The 25965-nt window shown below is 52.8% G+C and overlaps 1 protein-coding gene across 2 annotated transcripts; it reads left to right on the top strand.

The window, feature by feature from the left end:
• Positions 1 to 9352: 9352 nt before the first annotated feature.
• DACT1 (dishevelled binding antagonist of beta catenin 1) lies at positions 9353 to 18951 on the top strand. 2 transcript variants are annotated; one of them, XM_078858002.1, is made up of 4 exons: positions 9353 to 10005; positions 11820 to 11937; positions 14475 to 14801; positions 16303 to 18951. In XM_078858002.1, exons 1-4 carry the CDS (start codon positions 9637 to 9639, stop codon positions 18468 to 18470), a joined length of 2982 nt encoding a protein of 993 aa, XP_078714128.1. In that variant the 5' UTR covers positions 9353 to 9636; the 3' UTR covers positions 18471 to 18951. The 2 variants fall into 2 exon arrangements, with proteins under 2 accessions (XP_078714128.1, XP_078714127.1); XM_078858001.1 differs by having other exon boundaries at positions 11805 to 11937.
• Positions 18952 to 25965: the final 7014 nt, after the last annotated feature.

Genomic DNA, 25965 nt, shown 5'->3' with positions numbered 1-25965 from the left:
TGTATTTTTATTTTTACCTACGTGACTTTACCGAAAAAAAACCTAGATAATGTTTGTGTTCATTTATTTGTGGAGCTCTACGAGACCTCACCAATGTCGCGTGACGTCATAACCCGCCTGCCTCCACTCCCGCGTCTGCTGACGTCATCACTCACTGTCGTCTACCCCACCCGTGTCGCGTGACGTCGACAACCCCCCCCCCCTCCCGCGTCTGGTGACGTCACCGACTCCTCACCAGCGTGACGTCGTCCCTCTGCTTCGAGCTCACCGGTGTCGCGTGACGTAATAACTCCCCTGTCTCCTCACTGCCATCTGCGTCTCGTGACGTCAAACCCCTTCTCCTCACATCACCCCAGCGTTGCGTGACGTCAGTAGTCTTCCCAAGAGCCCGGGGGTCTCTGAGGTCATCAGCCCCCCTCCCCTTCCACCGCAGCCCAATCAACCCCGCCCCTCCACCTCGACAGAATTACGTGACGTCATAACCCCCCCCCCCCAAACCGACTTGATTTTTGATGCGTTACAGACGGACAAACAAGCGTATGGTATTGTTATACAAGATAGAGATGAATGTCGTCTTTGTGTAGTTTATAAAGACTACGTGAGGCCAGGCTGACTAAATGCGATCTTTACTGCATGTGGCTTAATTTATACAGGATGTGGAGTGCTCAATGTCACGTTAGGTGATGATAGTATATGATCATTATAATCCTCGATCAATCCACTGCTGAATTGCTCGCCACGTGCTTTGATCGTGGGGCTTAGTTGATGACACTTTACCACGGTGATCAGTGCAGCTTTGTTTAATGGTGATGCCATGCAGGACGGGCTCAGATAATCACTCACCATTGATGTTTAGCCGCGAGTCGAACTTAGGTCACCGCAAAGTATCGGTATAGTGGAATACAAAGCAGCACCAATGTATTATTTCTAGATTTGAAGCTTTCGTGACTGCAAGGATTCTTACTCTTAGGTTTTTTCGGTAAAGTCACGTAGGTAAAAAAATAGAAATAATAATAGAACTATAATAGAAAAATCACGACGTTTCGGAGGCAGCACAAGTATCAAGTGATACAGTAAATCTGGCTGTGACGGTCCCACCTGATGACGGAGACGTGTCTTGCTTCCGAAACGTCGTGATTTATAATTGTATTTCTATTTATTATTATTATTATTATTTATTTTTACCTACGTGACTTTACCGAAAAAAACCTAAGAGTACCAATGTACTATGTTAAATCCCTCTAAATGGCGGTGGTTCCATTCGCATCAGCTCGTGTGTAAGCGCCTAAGGTACTGCAGTGACACGTGCACGTGGAACCAGTGCGCGCTTTGGTGTGAGACGTTCGGCGCGGGGCATTATCGGACCAACAATGCGGCCACTGCGACTAAACACGTGGCCATGTCTCCACCTCGTATCTCAACAATTGCCTTCAAAACAAACTCCGCAGGTGACCTTTGCGTTCAGTCTCCGCTCTGTGACCGGCGTGGTGCTGGACAACGCAACCACCCACCCCTTCGTGTGCCGTGCCGGCCTTCGTAGGTGCTGCTACTCGCTAACGGCACTTGCCCCCCCCCCCCGTCGTCCCCCAACAGTCTGTTCAGGCTACACTGGGGATCTGTTGTTGTCTTTGTGCCCGGGTGTGTGCTCTGGAGAGAGAGGATGGTCAGATAGGCAATCGGCACACGACATCGTAGGAAGTGATGCTATCTGCGCGCCTGTAAAATATTAACCCCAGGGTTTGTGCTCTTTATTTTCCCTTTTGAAGCCGAGTTTGGCTAGCGCACGTGATGTTCCTTCAGGTGGTAACAATACGAGTTTACAATTGAATGCAAGTAAAACAAAAAAGTTTGTCTCAATGAAAGCTCAGCTGGTCTGGAGCCTGGAAAGCGTTAAGATTGCAGGGCGACCGCCACGCACACAAAACACGTAGCCTGCTTGCGGGTCTACGTCGTCAGAATAGGTCGGTGTGGCACCATACATTGGTGTACAGTACTGCACCGTTCATATTCTTGGTGGTACAATCCAGAGGTCGCCAGTTCGATTCCATCTCCTGGCGCGCCAGTTGAAACAATGGAGAGCGTTTCTTAAAATCACGTCGCCTCTGTCCACCCAGCGGTATAAGAAGGGAAATAATAAAATGAAATATTATTTTATTTCCCTTTTACGTGACGTTACCGAAAGAACCAAGAATATGAATCCCTACAGTCACGAAAGCTTTAAATCAAAACTGTAACGTTCGCCAACGTCTGTGGGCCACTCCCGGTACCCACACTGACTCGCTTGGTGAAGTATGGTCGAAAACCCCTAGGTCGCCCAGGAATATCGTCATCTTCAATGACTTCATTTCACCGGGTGAGCACCAAACTGAGGCGCGAGGCCCTTTCCGCAAGGGTGACCTGGGTCCACAAACGTGAGCAGTGCAGTTTAGACCTTCACATACCGAGCGACGAGATCCCACAAGTGGCGCAATTGTGACATCAGCGGTTGTTTGGTCCAATCAAGCGAAAGACAAATCCACGCCAAGACGCGTCGCGGCTAACCTCTAGACTCTTAGAGTCACTCGTGGTACAATTCTTAGAACAATTACGGTACCAATGGCATTCTTTCGAACACAGGAGGCGCACATTAGATCAAGTGAGGTCGGCGTACGAACACCCCGTGAAAAGTACAAGTGTGGGCACAAATACCAACACGGCAAGTTATGATTTCTAGAATTACAATCCAGAGGTCGCCGGTTCGATTCCATCTCCTGGCGTGCTAGTTGAAACAATGGAGAGCGTTTCTTAAGATCACGTCGCTTTTGTCCACCCAGCGGTATAAATTGATTCACCACGGTCGGATCGGTACGTCGCGTATGGCGGAGTCAAGTGGGGGCATGCCCACCTCGCCCTAAGCGTCTTGTGTAATCGGTAATCAATGTTCTATTCTTGAGCATGGCAATATGTTCAGGAGCTATATGCCAATTTCAGTTGAGAAACTGTTAACGGTTTACCGTGTGACAATCCGATACAGTATAGCACAAACTCACTATACACTATTATCGCGCATCGCATAATATGTGAATAAACTTGTGCCACAAGATATGTCAGCGCGCCATGTTATGTTGATTTGCATCACAACAGAAGATTCGGAAAACCCAGGAGATATTTACGGGGCAAAGCCCAGTTTGTGTACGAGTTTAAACCGAAGCTTTCGCGCAGCTGGTCTGGCAGAACAATATTCCCTCTTGACAGTTCTGCAGAACAAACGGTGATCTGTTTCGCGCTCATCAGCGAGCCAACGCTGGTCTCACAGCTGCCAAGATGTTGAGTCCCTGTATGAATGAGCGGTGGCGCAGTGGTTAGCGCACTTCGCTATGTACCCAGTGATGTGAGTTCAACTCCCGGCTTGCATCAGTGACGAGTAATACATTAACCGTTACGTGCCCCTCCCAACGAAAACTTCACCAACCGGTTCTGACCAACGTGGCGAAGTATGGTCAAAGAACCGTCACGTGACCGACACGGTGTTACGACACTTTTATCCAGCGGTGAATTGATAAAGGGCCCTAAAGTTTTGATATGATGTAGTGGACCGGCGCTGTACAATAAGTGTTCACCGATATGTCTCTTCGTTATTGAGCTCGTTCCGCATCAATCCCCTCGGCCCGGTGTAGCCCTTCGAGTCATCACTGAGCCCCCCCCATACCCCATTCAGTTTCATTAAAGGTGAAGTGCGGTTTGCCGTTCAGTGCGTTCGCCACTTGAGCCTTGGAGAAAGAGCGGCAGCACCCAAATAATCTATTTAATCGCAACCTCAGTTCGTTTCTTAACGACTCCCAACAAGTAACGCAGTTTCGTTCGCCGTCTTTTGCTGTGGAGGAGGGCCGTTGCCCGAAACGTCGGCATAGTACAGTATATACGTTCTATCGTAACGACACGTGGGTGAGCTAAGGGGTTCGTGCACCGCTGCCGACCTCGTCGCGTGTCATTGCGCTCTTTAAATGTAAGTTGCCTCCATGCAACGCTGCTCCCCCGAGCTTGCGTTTTAAAACAAGCTCCTTCAGCGGACGATATTCCTATCGGCGGCCTTTTTGTTTAACTTCTCAAACAGCAGGTGTCGCCGTGTTTCAGCCAAACGCGCTGGCTGAGAGAGGGCGAGAGAGAGAGAGAGACCCCGGCTCACGTTCTGAAGAAGCTCCCAGCGCGTGGAGCGAAACGTCGGACACGCACGCCGAACACGACAGGCGACGCAACCAGAGAACGCATCAGAGGGATTAAACAGCAGAGCCGCTAAAGCCCTGCGCGCCAGAGTTTGCTCTCACGCAGATCTCGCTCGGCAGACAACGAGGGGTCAGTGACGCCAGAGTGGACGCCCCATTCAGAGTGACCGACTCACTCCGACCTCTCCCCCTGCTGACCACCCCCTCCCCGCATCCCCTGGGCCCATGTGGTGGGGTTACGGAGTCGGGGTAAGGAAGGTCGGGGAGGAGGGTGCAGGTCGGCCGTGCACCTTGCCCAAGGACAGCCGATAAACATCAAACGGCTGCTTCGCGTAATCTCGCGTGTTTGTAACAAACGGACAGCTGAAGGCAACCGCCATCGCCACCCATCATGCAAGGGGGCCGCTCTCACGACGTCTCAACGTCTAAACAAACGCCACCATGTTATCTTTGTGTTGAGTCGTTTCCCTTATTCGCCACCCCGAATGTGACTCGTCTCACCCACTCTAAACAGAACCCCGGCGGCAGCGCGATGCTCTCCCCACGCTTCTTGACACCTGCTTCTGACCGAGTTTTCTTCGTCGATTCCCTTCTAAGCCAGAAATTAATCGGCGTCGTTAATTCCACTAAAAGTCTGGAAATTCGATCGGACGACTAAACGTGTGCAGGTACTGTAGAGTACTTGCAAAAAAGAAAACCACGTTCAGCATCTGCGAGGAAAGCAAAGACGGGCGCATTTCATATTCAGCACTGGATGCGTTCGGGTCCAGTGATGCTTCACGTGACGGAGTCCATCCGATCGCAGCTACAATTCGGCGAACGACGCGCGCATTCAGGCATCGCTGGCCACTAATTAGTGACCGTTGCCGGGTCGCGAACTCGGGCGGCCGGGTTCATAGGGCAAGGTCCAAAGTTTGATGCCGCTGTGTTGTCTGGTAAGTGATGAAGTGAACACGTGAATCGGGTGGTTAATTCGACTGCGTGAGACCGCCGGTCGGGACTGCCCTCCAAAAACAAAACATGCAAATTACCCGGAATGCTAGAGGGTGTGTAGGGACAGCTTCGCAATCCATGGAAACATTCCGGCAAGACTGTCTGAGACGCAGAGGCGTTCTGCTGCTAGCCGTGCCGTGTCTCTCGAAAGGCCCCGGATCGTTTGCTGTCAGTGTCGTGAAGAAACGTCGCCTGTTTTACATGTTCTCTTAAGTCCATAGCGTTTTTGAGAAATATGTAAGGCGACAGCACTCACGAAGGACATTGGCAGCAAATGCAGAGGTTATTTTCTTCAAACGGGATTGGAGGAATATCGTCAGGAACGATAGTAGAGAAAGGAGTAAAGTAATCGTCCAAGACTTGATGGAAACGGTCACCATGACAACCGATAACAAACAACTTCAGAAGATGATTGATGAAATTAACAAAGAGGAGTCCAAAGCTGGGCTCAAGATTAAAAGGAGCGAAACATATGACACGTGCACTACAAGTTTCCTAAACAAGCGACTGGAAAACAGCAGAATATGTACAGCTATCGGGCAATTATCGAAGGCAAATTAGAATCCAATTATGAAATAAAGATATAAACAAAACGAAGTGAGTTAGTTAAAAAAAATTACTTTGATAACGCAAAGCAACACACCGATATGCTTGAAAAAGAAAGTTTTCAATCGGTGAATATTGCCCGCTATAATATCGCACCTTGGAATATCACGGTTGGCTATGTGCGGTGCGAACGAAATTCAACATACAGTACATACGTATCATACGCACGGACACTAACGCAGGCAATAGAACAACAGTTGAAATGCCCACGTGGGGAGATTCATGCTTGGAATTGCACCAAGAACACGTGTCTCAGAGAACAAACGCAAACCAGAGGCATCGTGGTATTGGCACCACGTGAATATGAGTGGGCTTGAGCAGGACACGCCACGAGAAGGAATGATGGCCCGATGGACAATACTGGTGGAAGAATGGCAGGGCAACACCGAACCACCGTGAATATGGAACAAATGAGATCGTCTCCCGTGCAGGCGTGAGACGGATTGTGGCATCGCAGTTCCGCGTGGGATGGCGACTGCGTGAGGAGGCATTCATCCAGCAGTGGATAAACCATGGCTGACGGTGCCGATGTTGACTCCACTGCGCCCCCCCCCCCACGTGCTCACCAATGCGCACTCGTGGAGTTGGCCAACACTTCCGAAAACGGGTCCTGAGGTTCAGCTGGGACTCTCCGAGGCAAAGGGCATTATTGCTATTATGTTTGCGATGGAAGCGACCCGCGACCCTCTTGTCACGACGATCCGTCACTCGGCAGCTCGGCGCGGAGTTTATGAATGTGCAATCTCCGTCGTGAGTGATGGTTCCTGAATTCATCCGCTGATTTATAGTTCCTTTGCATCGGTGCTGCTGTGCGCCTGTGTCAGACCGCTGTACTTCATCTTTAAACGATACAGAATCTGATGCTTCCCTCCGGTGCCTTATCAACACCCAGAGTTCCCATATCACCCGATATAGTCTTCGAAGTATGCTTACAGAGTTATATATGGATACATACACATACTTTGTCAATCAACGACTGGATGAAGGCCTCCCCCCACGCCGTTGTCGGTCGTGTCAGTTGTTTGACCATACTTCACCACGCTGGTCAGTGTGGGTTGGTGAAGGGGTTCAGAGTACAGTGCGCTAACTACCACGCAACCGCCCCACCCCACAAACATTGACTCTGAGTGAGAGACAGTACATGTACGGGTTTTGGAAGACATAATAAAAGTATGTTATAACGTGCAGCCCTTTGTCAATCTACTGCTGGATGAAGGGCTCCCCACAGCATATCGGTGGTGGAGGTTGTTTTCACCATACTTCACCATACTGGCCAGTGCGGATGTTAACCGCGGTTGGTAATGGAATTCACGTCGCCGGGTTCACAGGGCAGTGCGCTAACCACTGCGCCACCGCTCTAAGACCCTCTCGGGAGAGGCACGCGCTCCGTGGACGAATACAAACTACGCAATCATACGAATGGCCGCTGCTGCCGGAAGCTACTGCCACATGCACGCATAACGCTTGTGGTCACTTCGCTATCGAACGGCCATCAGTTCGTTTAACGAGTTCATTCCTTTATCGCGGCGTTTGATGAGCCGCACGCCCAATTTTAACAATTCATTTTATTGATCTGTAAAGAAGGGCGAGGGTTTCCTCTGGCGAGGGAGATATGGGAGGTTTTATATGCGCGGGAGACATTTACCATTGTTTTATTTTAATTGTGTATCATTTAAAGATTTGGGATTTTTTTCAGTGATTTTTCCTATGACACCCACCCACCATAACTTGTTCTCGTAAATCACGCCACGGGGTGTTTAACGTCTGCTTTACAGTTTACGGTCAATCAGCTGTACGGGATGATCACGTAATTTATGTATTTTTTCCAGGCAAGCCTCAAGGCTGCTTCACCCTCTCCCGCGTAAGGAGCGCTTGCTTCTTGTGGGACAGAAGCGGAATATCCAGGGAACACACCACTACCACCACCACCACGCTCAACAAGGAGATAGCGCTCACATTTACGCACAGACGAGGTTCACGCAACCCAGCAAGCTGGCATTTCCCTGCCACCTCCTGGCCACTTCGCAGCCTCGGCGTGTTTGGGAGTTTCACTCCAGATCTTTGCGTGATCTTTGCCCGCACAGAGCGCCCAACTGGGATTTGTGCGAGTCGCCACGCCGGACTTGCGCAATCGGTCACAGCGCCGCGCCGGCCTCGCACAAAAGGCGTTCTCGTCGCTCGCTGCCGTTAATCGCAGCCTTTATCTCGACACCCCCCCACCTCCAGCCACTCCCCCCCCCTTTCTTCTCCCCCACCCCCCCGTGTGCAGGAAGCCGCCGAGCGTCTGGAAGCTCAAGATGCCACGGGGGTGGCCTCCCCAGCGAGCCGCACATTTGGTGAAGGCTCTCATTACCCCGCGCAATCTGCCCGTGACACAGACGGCCCGATACAATCGCGCGAGTCGCATCCAAGCACCGCCACTTCCCCTTGCGTTGCAATCGATGGACGCGTGCGCGCCGCAGGAATGGGTGGCAAGCTGGACGACACTTACGGATTTTGGGTCACGTGTTCGCTTCGTCTGTGCGAGCAACTACACGGCCAGTGGCTTTATTGGACGAGATGAGGCCGGGAGTTCGATCCCGACCCTGACGATGCCTGCTGTATATTTGAAGTTCGCGAGTTCTCTCTCCCAGTGGTGGTCACGTGAACGTTTCTCCAGGCTCCTCCGGCTTTGTCGTCCACGTTTAGAAACAACATGGGTTTAGATTATGTGGCCGCTATTATAAATCCACACGTATGTTCATAGAGCCACTTCGATGAGCTATCACGTGTGGCCAGATCGCCTATGAAAAAGAGATAATAGCTCAATGGGCTTTAGCTGGTAAAAACTAATGGAGGTGGGGGGGGTGTCTGTGGGGGAACTGCAAGGCTGTGTTTCTTGACGCCGAACCCAATTGCCTTTGCCGCCACGTGGCTGTAATTGTCATACGTCGCTGCTTCAATAAATTAATTAAAACGCCACACGTGCCCTCTACTGCCCACAACGCCTACTATACATCAGTATTTTGCGCACGATAGCCGCCCATCCAAGCACTATCCAGGCTCCTAAAAAAATCCCGCTTAACTTCCAAGGTTTAACGGGATGGGGCGCATTCCGGGGTTCTATTATAGGGCAGTGTTCCCGCGGTAAAACAATGGTACCTTCTTTTTAATGAGCGCCAGTCGGGTTTAGTTGCACGTCGAGACTAATCACTGCTGCCATTATTACTATTGCCACGATAGGTTTCTCCCACATCACGGTTCATTAGGTCTCATAGCCCGGTTGAAATTACGCATTGCAAAGGAGGTGGGGTGCAGACAGCAGGCGGGACGGGTGCAGCAGAGGTCCCGCCAGATGCTTTTCAGCCTCGACGCGGGTCTGGAGAAAGGTTTGATTTCGGGGGATGGGAGGAGGGCGGGAGGGAGGGCGAGGGGAGTCGTGTCCCTGGCGGGGGAGGAGGAGTGATGGAGGGAGGAGAGAGGCAGGGAGACAGAGAGAGAGCGGCTGGAGATTTTGGAGGAGAGAGTGGGGGCGGAGGGGAGAGAGATTGGGGGGAGGAGTGAGCCGCATTGGGTAAGTACTAAGACTCGAGAGGGTTGTGGTGGTGGTGGAGGAGTTTGGGGCTCCATCTGGTGGTGACGTAACCGCTCCCAATAGGCAGCGCGGACCAATGGGATCGCGGCCTGGAGTGAGATATTCACTGCGCCGCCCGAGAGTGGGGGCTCAGAGCGCGCGCGCAGGTACACGGAGCAACATCGACGGGGCGCAGATGATCGCGCTGTGACACCCGCGCAAGTGAGTCAGTGGCCACGGGAACAGGAGAGACGCGGTGTTGGCAGTAGCAGCAGCAGCAGCATGCAAGACGCCAGCAGCAGCAGCAGCGTGGCCACTGTGCCCTGCGCTCAGGGACCCGGCTGCTCTTACCCGGCCACGCTCGTGGCGCAAAGCGGAGCGCAGCGCGGTCCCGGAGCGGGAAGTCCGGAGCGTAGCCGAGCGAGCGAGCGTCTGGAGGCGAGTATGGCCGGCTTGGCCGAGCTGGAGCTGCTGCGGAGGAGGCACGAGGCGCTGGTGCGGGGCGTCCTGGAAGCCCCCGTGAGTGCCGACCAGGATCAGCATCAGCGCCATCAACATCCTCATCAGCATCACTCGGGGAGCGTGAGCGCGCGGCAGCAACCGCTGGAGCGCGACTTCGTGGAGTCGCTCAGAGCGATGAAAGAGCAGCTGGTGAGAACAACTCTGTGTGTGTGGGTGCGTGAGAACAACTCTGTGTGTGTGGGTGCGTGAGAACAACTCTGTGTGTGTGGGTGCGTGAGAACAACTCTGTGTGTGTGTGCGTGAGAACAACTCTGTGTGTGTGTGCGTGAGAACAACTCTGTGTGTGTGTGCGTGAGAACAACTCTGTGTGTGCGTGAGAACAACTCTGTGTGTGTGCGTGAGACAGAAATGGGTGCTCGCAAAACAGCACATAGCCCACTCCGTCTGTCAGGCTAGACCGCTAGAGGAATCGTTATCTGGAGCGCGGCGGTGTAGTGGTCAGCGCGTCGCGCTTTACAAATTCGACCACCCGGGTTCGATTCCCGGCACCGGTCGACGTCAGTGGCGAGCGATCTTCGCAGGCCCTGGGCCGCCCCCCCTCGCCAACCCCGCACTGACGGGCGTGGTGAAGTATCGTCAAACAGTTCCCACAACCCACGCGGTGCGGGGAAGTCTTCACCCAGCAACGGCTTGGCAAGCCGTGAATGACTACTACGACTATTATTAATATTGAAGGGGCCCCTTTCCATGGTATTTTGGGCTACTCCACGCCGGGCAAATTCGTGGTCGAGGTTCGAGTAGCCGCACTGTGCCTGCCCCACCACCACCACCAAGCTGTGCGACCTGGAGATCCGCGTGCTGTGGAGTAACCACTCGTGTATCCACTCGTGTACCCACTCGTGTACCCATTCGTGTACCCACTCGTGTACCTATTCGTGTACCTATTCCTGTACTCGTTCGTGTACCCACTCGTGTACCCATCGTGTACCCGTTCGTGTACCCGTTCGTGTACCCGTTCGCGTACCCATTCGCGTACCCACTCGCGTACCCACTCGTGTACCCATCGTGTACCCATCGTGTACCCATCGTGTACCCACTCGTGTACCCATCGTGCACCCACTCGTGTACCCATCGTGTACCCATCGTGTACCCACTCGTGTACACATTCGTGCTGCTTGGTTACAGTCACCGGCTGGAGGGTGGAAGGGTAGTAGGGGTGGCTGGGAGGGAGATTTAAGAATGTTTCACACTGCCGTGCCACGGGAGATCGAAGCGGCGACCCCTCTCTCTCTCTCTTAAGTCGCAGTCTGCTGACTGCTCGCTGCACACAGCGACAGAGGCACCGCAGACGCCGCCAATCCCCAAACGGCGGCTCCGGCTCAAGTTAGCGCGGCGCTGCTGCTGCCCCCCCGGGGTCGGAGGGCGCAGCGAAGCTGCGGGGCAAGGGGCGTGGGCGGGTGGGTGGGGGGCAAACTTCGCAGCGCCTCTCGCCCTCGGCTATCGGATGCCATTCCTTATTTTGCACCTTAACGGCCACGGTGTGCGTACGGGGTCAGTGTGTATGTGTGTTTGTTGGGTCGGTGTGTGTGCGCGCGTCACTGTGTGTGTGTTTGTTGGGTCGGTGTGGGGAGCGGTGGCGCAGCGGGTAGCGCGCTGCGCTACCAACCCGTCGAGCCGAGTTCGAATCCCGCTCACGGCCAACACCAGTGGTCATTATTTCAACCGGTTCTGGGCCTCCCCCAGATCTACTCAGCCTGAATTGAGTACCGTGTGCGATGTGTATAAACATCGCCACTGGGGAGACAAAGGCGGCCGGGCGTGGTGTTGGCCACCCACCTCCTCGTGTGCCGTGCCGGCCTTTGTAGGTGCTCGCTAACGGCACTCGCCCCAACAGTCTGCTAAGGCTACACGGGGAATCTTTGTCTCTGTATGTGGACTAGTTGTGGGGGGGGGGGAGGGTATTCACTGCCCCCCGCGTTGACCCCTAGGGCTGCCTCCCCCAGCGCGACCTCGGGCTCCTGTCGCGGCTTCGTCACCTGAACGAGCAGTTCAGCGAGCTCAAGATGGACATGGACAGAGCGGCCGTCAAGCAGTCGGAGACGGACAGCCGGCCCAGCTCCGGTGCGTGGCACACGCACGGACACACGCTGAGACACACGCACGGACACACGCGCGGACACACGCTGAGACAAACGGATAAAGACAAATATCCCTCGTGTAGCCTGTAAAAGACTGTTGGGCCAAGTGCTGTTTGCGAGCATATGTTAAGGGCCGGCACAGTGCACGAACCACATGGTGAGCAACATCACGCTCAGCCGTCTTCGTCTCCCCAACAGTGCCGATGTTTGCACAAGGTTCACATTTAAGGCTGAGTCGACCTACAGGGGAGGTCCATAAATAACGGACACGTGGACAGCGTCACTGAGTCGGAGAGTCCGACTCGCACGGTCAATCCGACGCGAGCGCATTTGCATCGGCGGTTCAAGAGCGCAACCCCCTCGCCACACTTTGATCCCCGTGCATACAACACGAAATAAGAATGAGATGCATTTTAGAGAACTTGCGTACATTGCCACCGCAGTGTACTGCGGTGGCAGTACCGATTGCGAAGTTAACACCAGCGCGTGCAGAATGCGGCACGTGCAATGCGCAGAGTGATGTTCACGTGCCATATTTAATGTGCTGCTCCAACGCGATGGGTGCTCGGTGTTTTACATTCTTCACGCATAGCAATGCGGAGCCTATCACGTGAAGGGGAAGCTGCACATTCTTGAGAGTATTTATGATTCATAACCACAGCAACTTACGACTAACCACTCAATACTGAATAGGAATAGCAATGCGCATCCCGTTGTAAATCCACTGCTGTATTCTGACGTGCCCGCGCAGTGTCGCCCACGGGAATTGTTTGACCATACTTCACCACGCCGATAGACAGCGGAGGTTGGGTGGGGCTGGTAGGACCGGTTTAGATAACAATCGCCACTCACGTTCGCCGTGGCCGGTAATTGAACCCATGTGCGCCAGACACTGCGACACCGCTTGCACGCTTTATTGTTGTATACTGTAATACACACGGCAGCTTTTTCGTAGTTTATTAAAATATGGTATACACTATTAATATTATAGAGTAATCGTAAATACAGTTAGTCGCATCGGGCATCGTGGTGCGAGATGTGAATTCGGTTCCAATGGCACAGAGGAGGAGTCTGCCTCCGATACACTCCGTAGTCGCTATCGTCTGAGTTGTATTCATTGCGCATCGCCAGCACAAAGGTTGTTGTTGCCTCCCGCCGCCGAGGAGGGGATAATGGGGCACCAGGAGACCGAAAGGTTGTCGCCCGGGAGTTCCCGGACCGAACGCAAGCGGATTCCCCGCATTCATGACCCGTGATCAATGGGGGGAGCCAATTTGAAAATCCAACGCCTGCCCCCCCGCTGTAACGCGCGCGTAGGGTGGGTCACCTGCGGGCATCGGCTGCTTTGAAAGGGACGGGGCTGGCTCGCATACAGGGTGCCGACGCGGGACCCCGCCGTAATACACAAGGCAGTCTGGTGGGAGCGCGAGCAAGGCGGGCAGCCGTGGCCAGCGCTCTGCCGAGGAATTATTATAAAACAAAACAAAAATATAAATACCCACTAGTTTAAAAAAAAAAATCTCACCCTATCGTGAAACCGATCTGCTAATTGGCTTAGATGCGCACGGCAATGAAAGCTGTACAATGAGAGAAACCTTCATTCCGACAGATTACATTTGTGCGGGCGAGAAAAGCCCATGGGTTTCAAGTGGGACGGCAAACACGTGTGAACAAACAAGGCACGCAGACGATTTATTATGCAAAGTGGGCGTGCATTCATCGAGTGGCATTACATCTCAATGGCCGGTGACGCTGACATCAGCCTTATTTATATTTGCTCCTCTTGATAACTATCAGTTCCTTGAACAACTGTTCAAGGAACTGATTCGACCACCCATTCGCCCGAACCATAGAAATGTGGAATTTCCCCTTCTGCGACCGAATGGATTAACTGTGTGAATGCGCACTTGTTATACAGTATCTATATTTGTGTACCAATGTATGCCTTGAACCCAGTGATCTGAGTTTGATAATTACCAACCACGACTAGTGAGTGACACCTGTGACCTTGTCCCGGGCCTCCCCAGGCACGACTCAGCCTTAAATGTGTATCTGCAGAGATGTGTAAATATTAGCACTGGGGAGACAAAGGCGGCCGGGCGTGGTGCTGGCCACCCCACCCTCCGGTGTGCCGTGCCTGCCTTCATAGACCCTCGCTAACAGCACTTGCTCCAAGTATGTCAATGGCTATATGGGGAGATCTTTCTCTTTGTGTGCATGTGTGGAAACTGTACTGTATATGTGTGCATATATCAGTCATCTCAATCGGTTAATCCATAACACCTGGGTCTGTCCCGTGACCTCTTGCCAAGCAGCGAGCCTTTGGGCACTTAATTCACCTCGCCTGGCACGCATGCTGCGGAAACATCACCAACACCCCTTGGCGCCTTAGCTGCTGCTGTCGTTGTTGTTGTTGGTGCTGTTGCCGGTGTTGTAGTTGGTGTTGTTGTTGGTGTTGTGCGCCATCGCCGGCTGACTCTTGAGCTAAATCGTCCGTGGCGTTGCTGGTGACGGATGCAGGCTACTACGACCTGAGCGACGGCTCTCTCTCCAACTCGTGCAACTCCATCTTCAGCGACTGCCTCTCGGGCTCGCGCTCCAGCCTCGGCTCGTGCTCCCCCCCGGGTCGCGCCGCCCCGAGCCCGGCCAGCCCCGGCGCTGCCCCCGCTACCGCCGCCGACACGCACCCCGGCTTCACCCCCGAGCTGCCGCTCTTCAGGGGGCCCGGAGAGCACCCCCGGGAGATGTGCGGCCCTCTCCCGGCGGCCGGGGCCACCGCGGCGGCGAAGGCGGCCCTTCCGTGCCCCCAGCTGCAGGTCCGGGCCCGTGAGAGGCCTCTCTCCTCGGGTAAATGCCTCCCCAAAGTTTACGTTTTGAAATGTGTAGAATTTGCTTATTCCTATGCTATTTTGATCCTGTACAATAGACTGAATAGTTGCTGTGATTGGGATGCTGCTCTGGTGTGATGGTTCGCGCACCAGTTCCATTCGCGGCAGTAGAACAATGAGCCAGTTTTTTTAAAATTTCCCCGCCTCCGCCTCTGTCCAGCCAGCAGCATACAGTAAAATGCGCACACCAGTCGCGATCAGTGGCTCGTGTGCGGTGGGGTAGAGTGTGGGTACTCCCATCACCTTCCAAGATGTCTGACCAGCATGGAAGAGTAGGCCAAGTGCCTTCTAGACAAGCCATTCCCTCTAGTGGGGGGCCTTCCCTTGGGCAGTCGGTGGCGCGAATCGGACACAGCAGGGCTCCATCTTTACCTTTGTAGGTGATTGATGGACTTGCATACGCAGCTCAGTGGATACGGAACAGGAAAAAAAACTCTTCAAATTTAACCAGTCACAATTATATTCGATTGGTGAGGTATGATTTGTGTCGAAAATATAAACATGTTTAAATAACAGCCAGTATATGTGTCCTCCTGTTTAACAATAATGTAACAATGTTTTTGGTAAAAAGCAAAAATAGCACTCGTTGGTATTGTTTGTGTTTAGCTATAATCAATCACAGCCGTGACACGCCTGATTCCCTGCCATGGATGCAAACGCGTTTTGTTGTAAGGTCACACGGTAAACGTTCGACTATTCATCATGAGCTCATCTTCCTCCTGTGTACAGAGGGCCCACTTGCACACAGCAGTCGAGCAAATAGACAAAGCTTTCCTGCAAATTGAAATCCCGAGCAAACTGGGTGGTGCTGTGATTTGAGCACACAGCTGCCGATCAGAAGGTTCAGGGTTCAAATCCCGTTGGGGGACAGCGCAAACCTTCACTTCTCTTCTGGGCTATGTGCAATGAGTACGGCCATGTGGGAAGTCGATCGCATCAGTCAAATCATAATGAATAAATAAACTAAATAAATAATAATGAATAAATAAACTAAAGACAGTTGTCAATCCACTGCTGGATGAAGGCCTTCCCACATACTGCGTTGAGTCATTGTTGGACCATACTTCATCACGCTGTGGAGTGTGGGTTGGGCAGGGAGGGGGGCCCGGGACAGGTTCAGAGATCACTCGCCACTGGTGTTAGCCATGGCCAGAAATCAAACTCGCGGAGTCTGCTTCCGACAGCACCACTGCTGCACCTCCACCCCTCGGTTAAATGGTTAATATTCTACAAATATGTTTCTGTACTCCATACAAGAGTTATATTTATTGCCATTCATCCCGATTATTTACGGCAGCTTGCTAACGTACCATAAGATTCCATAAGGCAGGGAGTGTTAACACAAGCTCTGCGGGGGTTGTCGTTGCCGAGCAGGCCTATTTCTCTTTCACGCCTTACCGATGCGCTCGTTACGACTCTGACGCGTGCCTTGGGCCTCGTACCCCCCTCGTCGTCCACAGGGGACCTGCTGCGGATCCGGAGCGAGACCTCGGGGGCTGGCACGGCGACCCGCCGCTCCCTGCCCGACGACCCCACGCCGGGCCCCCCGCCCCCCGCGGGCTGTCCCTCCGCCCGCGGCATCGAGGCGAGCGGCCGTTACGTCTCCGACCTGACGTCGCGAGACGGCAGCGACGTGTACCGCTACCCGAGCCCGCTGCACGCCGTGGCGATCCAGAGCCCGCTCTTCCTGCACTGCCCCGGCGCCGCGTCGGGTCCTCACGACGCCGGGACGTCTCGACGTCCCGGCGGAAGCGCGCAGAGGCCGTGCTCCGGGTTCGTTCCGTCGCCGGGGCCCGTGCCCCTCTCCCGGGACGGCGTAGCGAACGAGAGGGTGAGCGGGTACATTTGCAACTTGCTTGACCGCAAACGCGTGCCAGGTGCGAGCGGAGGCACCGGAGCGAAACTGAGCAGGATGGAGAGTTTTAACGCGGGTTCCAACATGCCCATCACGAATGGGCGGCTCAAGCCCAAGCATGAGGAAAAGGCGGTGACTCCGGAAAACATCAATCTGGGAGCAGATCCTAAACTGGACACTTTACAAGGCGTGGACAGTTGCAAAGAGGTAATTCCAGAGAAAAACGTGCAAACGATTAATGAGAGTGAAGCTCCGAGGTTCCATCAGCAGAGGTCCGAACTCTCGCCAAGCCCAAAGTCCAAAGAGCAGACGAAGCTCATTGCCAATGTGCTGCCTCTGAGATGTAACGATTCTCCAAAAAGAACCGGAGGCCTCCCCTCACATTTGAGCCGTGTCAAAGGCTCATCGCGCGTGGAGAGGTATGAAGAAGACTCTAAGCCGTCGTCATCAAGAGTGTCCCATCAGGTGCCCAGAGGCATCCACGCCACACCAGGAAAAGGAGTCGAACCGAGGTACAGGGATGCCACGAGCAAGCAGCAGATCGTCGAGGAGCGCTTCGCTCTGCCAAAGGACAGGTCCAGAGCACTGAATGTGTCGAACCACGGAGCGGTCGTCAAAGCGACTCATGGAAAATTGGACAAACGGACGGGTGGACGCAACATGGTGCCACGGGCCCAACCGAGGGCCGACACAGGTAACTGCAGGACCAGCAATGGGCACGTGCTTCTCAAGGGAAACAGGTCTGGGCAACCGCATCACCGCAGCATGGAGAGCGTGGAGAGCAGACGCAAAGGGAGCGGACGTAAAACTGCCATTAAGAGCAGCAAGAAGTACGGGGCGCACGCGGACTGGAACGGCAACAAGAGGCTCGGCCCAACAAAAGCGAGGCCCCCGAAGGTTGAGGAGCCGCGTGCGCGCCGGAGGGACGAGGACAGGATGCAGAACCCGGCCGCTTGCACCGAGCGGTGCTGCCGAGACGTCGTGTCGAGGGCCGATGGACGCGACTGCCGCAAGAGCGCCGCCGCTGCTGGTGGCGGCGGCCGAGGCGTCAAGCGCTTGGCGCAGCAACCAAAGGGTCACTCCCGGGAGCCCGTTCAACCGCACGGAGCCGCGCACGGCAGAGCGCAGGCGCCGCCGCCGCCCCAGCAGCAGCCGCCGCATCATCGCAGGCGGCCGGCCCCCGCACGCGTCCGCGTGCATCCGCCGGCGCTGGCGCACGCGCGCATGGCGCGCGCGTACGTGACGGCCGTGGCGCGGGCGGACAGTGACTCTGAGCGCTCGGAGTACTCCGCCGAGTGCGAGTCGCTCTTCCACGGCACGGTGATGGACACGAGCGAGGATGAGATGAGCGACCACACGACCAACCGCTTTGGGGACGGGGAGACGAGCGCCAGCGAGGGCGTCCCGTGCTCCGAAGTCGACGACGACTATCGCGACGACGACGACGAGGAGGAGGTCGCCACGGACAGCGACAGCGACGGCGACGCCGGCGGCTTCAGCGTGAGCACGGGTTCCTCCGCCTCGGACGAGGAGGACGACGTTGACAACGGAGGGCGGCAGCAGAGCAAGGGAGTGCCCCTCTCGGGGAGACGCGGCGGTCAAAAGGCTCCGGCGGTGGCGGCTCCGGTGGCGGCGAGGGGGCCGGAGGCGCGGGGGGGCGGCGGCGCGCGGGGCCAGCAGCACGCGGCGTGCCGCATCAAGGCGTCGAGGTCCCTCAAGAAGAAGATGATGCATTTCCGATCGGGCTCCCTGAAGGTCATCACGACCGTGTGACTCGTCAGCTCTCGTGGACGAGGAGGAGCCGAATGATGGACTGCTGCGAGCCTTTCTGAGATGGAAGCCGTTGCTTTATTTACCTTGGCACACATTGTTCCACGATTGCATTTTGCACACAGCGCAAACAGCAGTAATAATGAACAACAAACCTTCAATGTGACATTGCAGTACGCAGTACTTAGGAACATGCAGTGCGTATTCATACTCGTCCGCTGAGTTTTTTTGTAACCCATATGGGCCCTCGGTGCTTTGTCTCACGCAGACTTTCGTATAGATATATACATAGTTAGCAATATGACAATCTTATTTAAGATAATATCCCCTTGTATAACTGCACATTTACAAATGTTTATGTTTGCATGGTCATGGAATGGAGTTTTTTTTGTATTGTGTACAAATGTACATTCGTATACGTTTCGCTCGTGCTGTTGTCATGTAGTGTTGTAAATCTGTAATCGTGCGTTCTTACGATGTCAAGAAGCCAAGAGAGAGGTTAATAAATTCCTACAAAAAAAAACTCACTGCATCTGCCCGACATTGGTTGCCTGACGCGATTCCTTGCGGGACATTCAGGCACGCTCGTTTAAAAAAAAACGTAACGGTGAATTCCGTACCCCGCCGCACATGGCGAAGACGCACAGGCCCCGCGTGTGGTTTTGAAGACATTTCAATTATGCACACTCGGGCTGACGCGTCTATTTGCGGCGGGCGCCACAAACGGGGGGGGGGGGGTGGTGGGGGCCTCGTTAGGGAGGTTGCCACGTGTCCCCACCCATCGACTCTTTCTCTCTCGTGGCCTCCACTCATTTCCATGTCTCTTCCGACTCCCTCAATCAGTTTGACTCTTGGCACGAGCAGACCATTCCCCCGCCCCGCGTGCCATGGCCGAGGCAATCTTGGTGGGCTGGCAGTGGTTAATTAAAGTTGCAAAGAAATCGGAGGCATCCCATCTTATTGGCTGTGCTTTATGAATGTACTAACGATCGCCTCTCAGGGGGTGTGGTGACGCGGTGGTTAGCGCACCGCATTATAAACCCAGCGAACCCGGTTCGATTCCTGGCCACGGCTAACATTATTAGCACCTGCCCTTCATCAACCCGCACTAACCAGTGTGGTGAGGTATGGTTAAACACGCAGCATTGGCAGACGTGTTTAGTTTGTTGTCCTTTCCCTGCACCTCCGATGAGTACGATTGGCTACGTATGGTGCAAAAGAAGTCCAACATAAATATACGGCATGAGGACGTCTTCATCCAGCATTGGAATGGAAAATTGTCTGCATTATTATAAATGACAGTACTAATAATTCAGAAAGGAAACGTGTTTTCCATGTCCAATAAGGGTAAACACGCAAATTTATTTTTCAGAAATAATGATGCACTACTTTGTTTGCCCGTGGGCAACAGAGTAATACGCTGATACAGGTCTGTTTCTTTGCCAAAATAAAGTAACATTTAAGTCCAACATTGGCCCCTCTGGACCAATGTTTTCCAGAAGTATTTACATAAGCCAAGCAAACCCGACTTTATTATGATTACACTTTGAGTAATTTGTTCATAGGCTGTGTTCAGAAGGGAAACCCTTTCAACAACTGCATTTAGCTCACTTGATGCTATTAATTACAAAAAACTTAAACCACTTCCACCTGTGAAATGAGCACACTTAATTTTCGTGAAAATTGCAGAAGCAATTGAGAAAATTGACTGTGTGGGAAAGTGGCCTTCCTTAGACAGCAGAAGAGTGTTCGAAGGGCAGCATTACATGGGGGTGTTTGTACACAACTGCAAAAGCAATTTCAATAATTTAACTGTTCCCAATTTTCTCATTGTTTAGATTTACAACTTCAGGGGCGTGATACAGAGGGGGTCTATAACAGTACTGTGTTTTAAGAAGGGATTTTCCAGGAAGGGACCCCCAGACTGTTTGTGAAACAGTGTGACACGTGCAAGCGGGTTTTGTTTGCGTTAAACAACAACAAGGACCACCGCTCGCCACGAAGTTGTGGCGACGTAACCACGGCGCTTGTGCCATGCCAGGTGCAATCTGTAGGCCACTGCCAACACAAAGAATCGTGTCCCGTCCGCTGCGGGCGGTATGGTTTTTGTCGCGTCTTACGCGCGCGAATTTCCATTTAAAAATGTTTTAGTCGGCCGAACGCTGGAACGTTGGAAAGCACACATTGACGATGAGCATAGCGAAACGACCTGGCCAATACATAAACGCACGCACGCACCGCACCGCCCTTCTAAACCTCGACCGGGCCCCCATGTAAATCATCATCGTAGGCACCCCGAGGGAGGGGGGGGGGTTGGCGAGTCGAGGCCGTACCCCTCGCTGGGGAGGGGGGGGAGGGCGTCCAATCTCCGCGCCGCCGTTTCGAGTGTCAAGGAGAAGGCAAGTAAACGAAGGTGAAGCGTTGCGGTTCAGTGGTGGATCAATGGAGCCGCTTTCATTGACTCCGCAGACCGCGTGCGAGTTGCCGCATCAATTGGCTCGCGCGCCAATGAGTGCACAAACAGCCGTCGCACTAACATGGATTACATCATCGTCGTCATCATCATCATTCTATGTTGGGATGTGATGAGGTGGGTAAAGCGGGAGGCCTAATCTTATCGGGGACTGCAAATGTAGCCCCTCGGTTTGCATGATCGCCAGCCGTGGTCTGTCCACTGCTGGATGAACGCCTCTCGTCCCCACAAAGACAAAGATCCCCCGTGTAGCCTTAACAGGCTGTTGGGGCAAGTGCTGTTAGCGAATGGCACACGAAGAGGGGGTGGGTGGCCAGCACCACGCCAGGACGCCTCGAGATCCCCGGTGGCGATGTCTACTCCACCACCGCACCAGGTACTCATTTGAGGCCGAGTCGACCTAGGGGAGGAGGCCCTGGACCGGTTCGGACAATCGCCACCGATGTCGGTGGTTCGTGAGCGGGAATCGAACTCGGGTCGCCGGCTTCGTAGGCGCAGCGTCGCGCCAAGCGCGGCACCAGCGCCTTCGACACAGGCGCACCATCTCGGAGCGACACGTGGCGGTGCGCGGAAAATCGAAACGTGATCAGCTGCTGTGCAGGTGCCGGCTCGAAGTCGGCTGTGTTTGGGTGGCAGCTGCTAGGATCGCGAGAGACGGCTTTGATGATGATGACCAAGGCGCCTTGAAACGACCCCCCTATACATTGGCGAGCAAGCGCGCTTTTTAACGGCTGCGGCGTCGCACTCCACGGAGGGGGGTGGGGGGGGTGTGGAATTAACTCGGTTCAATGTCGGTCGGCGTCTGACAGTGTTTCGCGTGAGATGCACAACAAATCGGAACTGTGGGGTTGGCCGCCCCGTAAGTGAAGGGAATATATCCTCCAGTCGGTAAGAACGCCTATGGCTTAGCTAACAACACAACGTTGTAATGACCGGAATACAACGCCATCAAACAAATACACGTGGGTGGCATGGCGCCAGAAACGTGGTTGTTTTTAGAACTGCTGTTGGTGCCCGGTGTGGGTGAAGTATGGTCAAAATCTCCCAGAAGGGATTCATAGTTGTCAACCCATACGGCTTATCCCGTATTCTTGTATAGGGAAATTTGTTTTTTTAGGTCCATGCGGCGCACGGCCGTTGGAGTACGTGCAGTTTTGTGTCTGCTTGTGTTTCTCCCTTGTGATGGGACTTTGTAGGGCACGGGGTTACCAATAAGGTCTGAATTGGTCTGTAATAAGGTAGGGAGGGCACTGATAAGGGGTTGACAGGGATGGGGATTGGACGTGTACACACCCTTCCAGGTACAAACCAACGTTAAGCGAGTATTGCGAGGAACACTATATCTGCGTTAACCACACGAACCTGTGGTGAACATGCAAACAAAAACACGCTCCTTGGAAGGGAAACAAATACCAATGAATAACAATTGAATGATTACCAATCTATATAATTACAATACCCTCCCCCTCTTTGCCTCGAATCACTGCACCAGATTGAATTAAATGATGACGTCACCCTGATGCTGCTCTATTTAAGACCGGAAGCAACAGGAGAGCTTCACCATTCTTGCCCGATAAAGCTGATTGTAATTACTAGCGAAACGTCGGACTACTCAAATTTTAAAATGCTGTTGATTCTCTCTTCAACACACCGGTGGGCTAAAGAAGTGAATTATTTTGTCCTTTGAAAAACGTGACACATTTTTTCTGTTTGGCCGTGTCGGGTGGTGGAGGGTTACGACACATTTATAAATAACGCGATCTGACCCAAAAACCTATATTATGAATAATATATGGCATAGTCTTTTAAACTAATTGGCCTACACCAGAGACAGCCTTTTCGAGGGCTTAGTCTCAACAGTGTCAGATCAGAGAACGCCAAAAGGCGACCAGTACAAATACAATGCCACTGTCAGGGCATTGTGGCTCAGGTTGCGCAGCTACAACGTGCGACCTATTTGGTGTTTGAACATCTGAACATCTGTCTTAGTCAAACCTACTCTTATTTTTTCATACTATGATACTGGCAACAAAGGTCCCATGTTGACTATTGCAGGTGTACACCAGCAACGCCTTCTCGAATAACCTTCGTAACGCAAACACGTGGTGCCCCTATCTGTGACTTAAAATCGAAAGCGTTTATGGGACCTTTGCCTCTTGTGCATTGTCCTTGAGGGGGGGGGGGGGCAGGGGGGCGGGGTTATTTTGTTGCCCTGTTCTCAAGGAGCTGATGTGAGGTTGCAACAACAACAACAACATGTCGTGGGATGAGCAGCAGGGGATATGTTTGTGCCGTTCGTTTACACGTGGTCATTTCAAAGCGACCCTGCAGTGTGCCTGTTTTATTTACTCATTCAACTGCAGTGGCCTTTGATTCAAACAATAATAGTGATGATACGGAAACCTGGGCATACCTATGCAGCTTGGTCGTGACTGCATATGTCACATGTCTAGGTCACGGTGGGTTAAAGGTCGACCTTGTTTTACGAAGATACGGGTGTTCGTGCCGCTTCATGTGTCGCGTCACAGGTCGACTGCTCGAATCTACGTTGTGGTGACTGAACAGAGAGTCGGGGCTCGAATGGAACTTGTGAAGAGGGACCCACCCACCCCCTGTGATTGTAACGCGGCTTGACGGTTTTAGCGTTGGCAAAAGTGAATGTTTGAAATGTAGCTGCTGCTGTAGCTGTTGCACTCATCTCGAGATGCCTGTAGATGCGTTTGTTTTGTTAAATAAAAATTGCTCAAGCGGTTTCGTAAGGTCGAGTGGATTCCTTTCACTTTCAGCCACGGTCTTGAACCGCACTTTTGCCAAAGTAGGACTCACGTCTTCCGCGTACATTTAAGAAATTAATAAGATGTCACTTTTGGCCTTTGAAGTGCGGACGTTTGCCGAAAGATCTCGTGGTGGCTGTTACTTACGGTCTGCTGTTTGCCATTCACGATGCACCAACATTTACCCGGGATCCCTGAGGGAACGACAGATGGAGGTGTGATCGTGTTTAGGTGGCAAAAGTGTTCCCCGTCCACTGCATAATAACAAAAATAGTTTACAATGTCGATGTAGGATTTGTGCGAGAGGGTTACTGGCCGTGTGGATCTGCGTTGTACTACCCGGCCTGTGAGCGCGTGGCAGGCTTAATGGACTTCATTCCCCTTTCCCAGTGTTTTCCTCGGTCTCCGTGTTCCAGGTAACAAAACAGGGGGGCGGCCAAACACACAAAAGCAGCAATCCGGGGAGACACGTGCTCAGCCCTTGGCATGGGACAGGTGCCTGAGGAGCCGCGGGTTGGAGGCAAAGGGCAGCGGAGACCAGCGGCGGGGGGGGGAGGCAACGTGGCAAGAATTACGACCCTTCCCGTAATATCCTCATCCACGTTATTTATGCTCAAGTTAGGGCAGCTCGGTGTGGCTGTCCCAACATAGCTTCACATTTATAGCGCTCCTCGTGCCCTTCACGGTGGGGTTTTTTTTATCGCTCCTTGCTCTTAGAAAAACGCAAAGTGTAAAAAAAAAACTTGATTTGAAGCTTTCGTGACTGCAGGAATCCATACTCTTTGGTTCTTTCGGTAAAGTCACGTAGGTTGGAAATTTTTTTTTTATCACGACGTTTCGATCGCAACACAAGCGGTCGTCCTCAGGCGGAAAAAATAATCTGCCTGAAGACGACCGCTTGTGTTGCGATCGAAACGTCGTTATATATGATTTTTGGTTTAATTTTTCTACCTACGTGACTTTACCGAAAGAACCAAAGAGTATGTAAAAAAAAACTGAATATAGAAAATACAACGTCGTACGCTGCGGGTGTGGAGGAGCCGCGGTGGTGCAGTAGTAGGCGCACGGTGCTGTATATCCGCAAACCTGAGTTAGATTCCAGGCCGTAGCTGATATCCGTGGTGGGTCCTCCCACCCTTCATGAACCCACAACCCCCATGATCCTTGCAGCACAGGGAGGCCTTCATCCAGCATTGGATAGACAAAAGATTATATATTATTATTATTATCGTACATCGAAATGTGCAATGTAAGGGTAATCACAGATGTGCATTCCTTACAATATCGCAAGTAAAAATTGCATCCTGACAGATTTATACGTGAAATTAAATGATCAAAATAACCATTTAGAGCCCTTTGTAAACCACTGCCGGATGAAGGCCTCCCCACACGTTGTGGGTCATGGAGGTTGTTTTAACCATACTTCACCTGCGCTGGTCAGATGTGGGAAATGAAATCTCACAAATAGTTAATTTGATGCTCCAGCGCTCCAGAGTGAAGATGCGGTGTCCCATTCGGGTGATCGAAACTGTTATCACGATTTAGTGGCTCCCTTAAAATATTCACCATTGGGTGCGTTAACCAATGGTGAAGACATCTGCCTGCCTGCCTGGTTCGTCTTGCTGAGCCCTTGTGTTCGAGTATGTTTTTTTTAACATGGATTTCATTTAATGGCGATTTTAATTCGAAGCGTGAAAAATACATCGGAACGTGTAATTACTTGCGTGTCTATTATTTATTTGTTTTTTTACTAAAGGACCGCACATGGCAGTAAAACTGGGAGCTGTTAAGTGATCCCAGCAGTGACTGGGCAGCAAAAGGCGGTGTTGGTGCTTTTCCTGCCATCGATCGTAGCCTCCATTAAACTTGTCATTTTCATTGGTAAACAACGCCTCTGCCATCGATACAAAGCGACGAGACATTGGCTCCGTGATCTCGTGTCGCGTGGTTCCCTTCGACACGGGACGCTCTTTTTCACTCGCACAATGGCCGGCCGTGGCGTGGGCGGTTTCCGACAATAAATATGGGCCCCCGTCACCATGCCACAGCCGCCATCAATGGTGCCTGTTTAGCGGCATCCAGCAAGTTTACTCTCTCCTCTCTGTGTTTACGTGAAGTGATTTACGTGATAAATAAACTTCCCCCCCCGCCCGCTCGCCCGCCCGCCCGCTCCCTCAACGTTTGCCCACCTGCTTTAAATAGATATTTTACTTGCACAACTCTTAATTAATGTAAACGATAGTGAGCAGTA

The sequence above is a fragment of the Lampetra fluviatilis genome, chromosome 7, assembly GCF_964198595.1.
Source record: "Lampetra fluviatilis chromosome 7, kcLamFluv1.1, whole genome shotgun sequence".
Lineage (NCBI taxonomy): Eukaryota > Metazoa > Chordata > Hyperoartia > Petromyzontiformes > Petromyzontidae > Lampetra > Lampetra fluviatilis.
This window is presented reverse-complemented; position numbering and strand designations above follow the sequence as displayed.

What these genes read in the sequence shown, in the direction of transcription:
- DACT1 (XM_078858001.1), top strand. Translation starts at nt 9,637, where the DNA reads ATGCAAGACGCCAGCAGCAGCAGCAGCGTGGCCACTGTGCCCTGCGCT. An exon ending in GAGCGATGAAAGAGCAGCTG is followed by an intron (nt 10,006 to 11,804) that starts GTGAGAACAACT and finishes GTTGACCCCTAG; the next exon opens with GGCTGCCTCCCCCAGCGCGA. An exon ending in TGAGAGGCCTCTCTCCTCGG is followed by an intron (nt 14,802 to 16,302) that starts GTAAATGCCTCC and finishes CGTCGTCCACAG; the next exon opens with GGGACCTGCTGCGGATCCGG.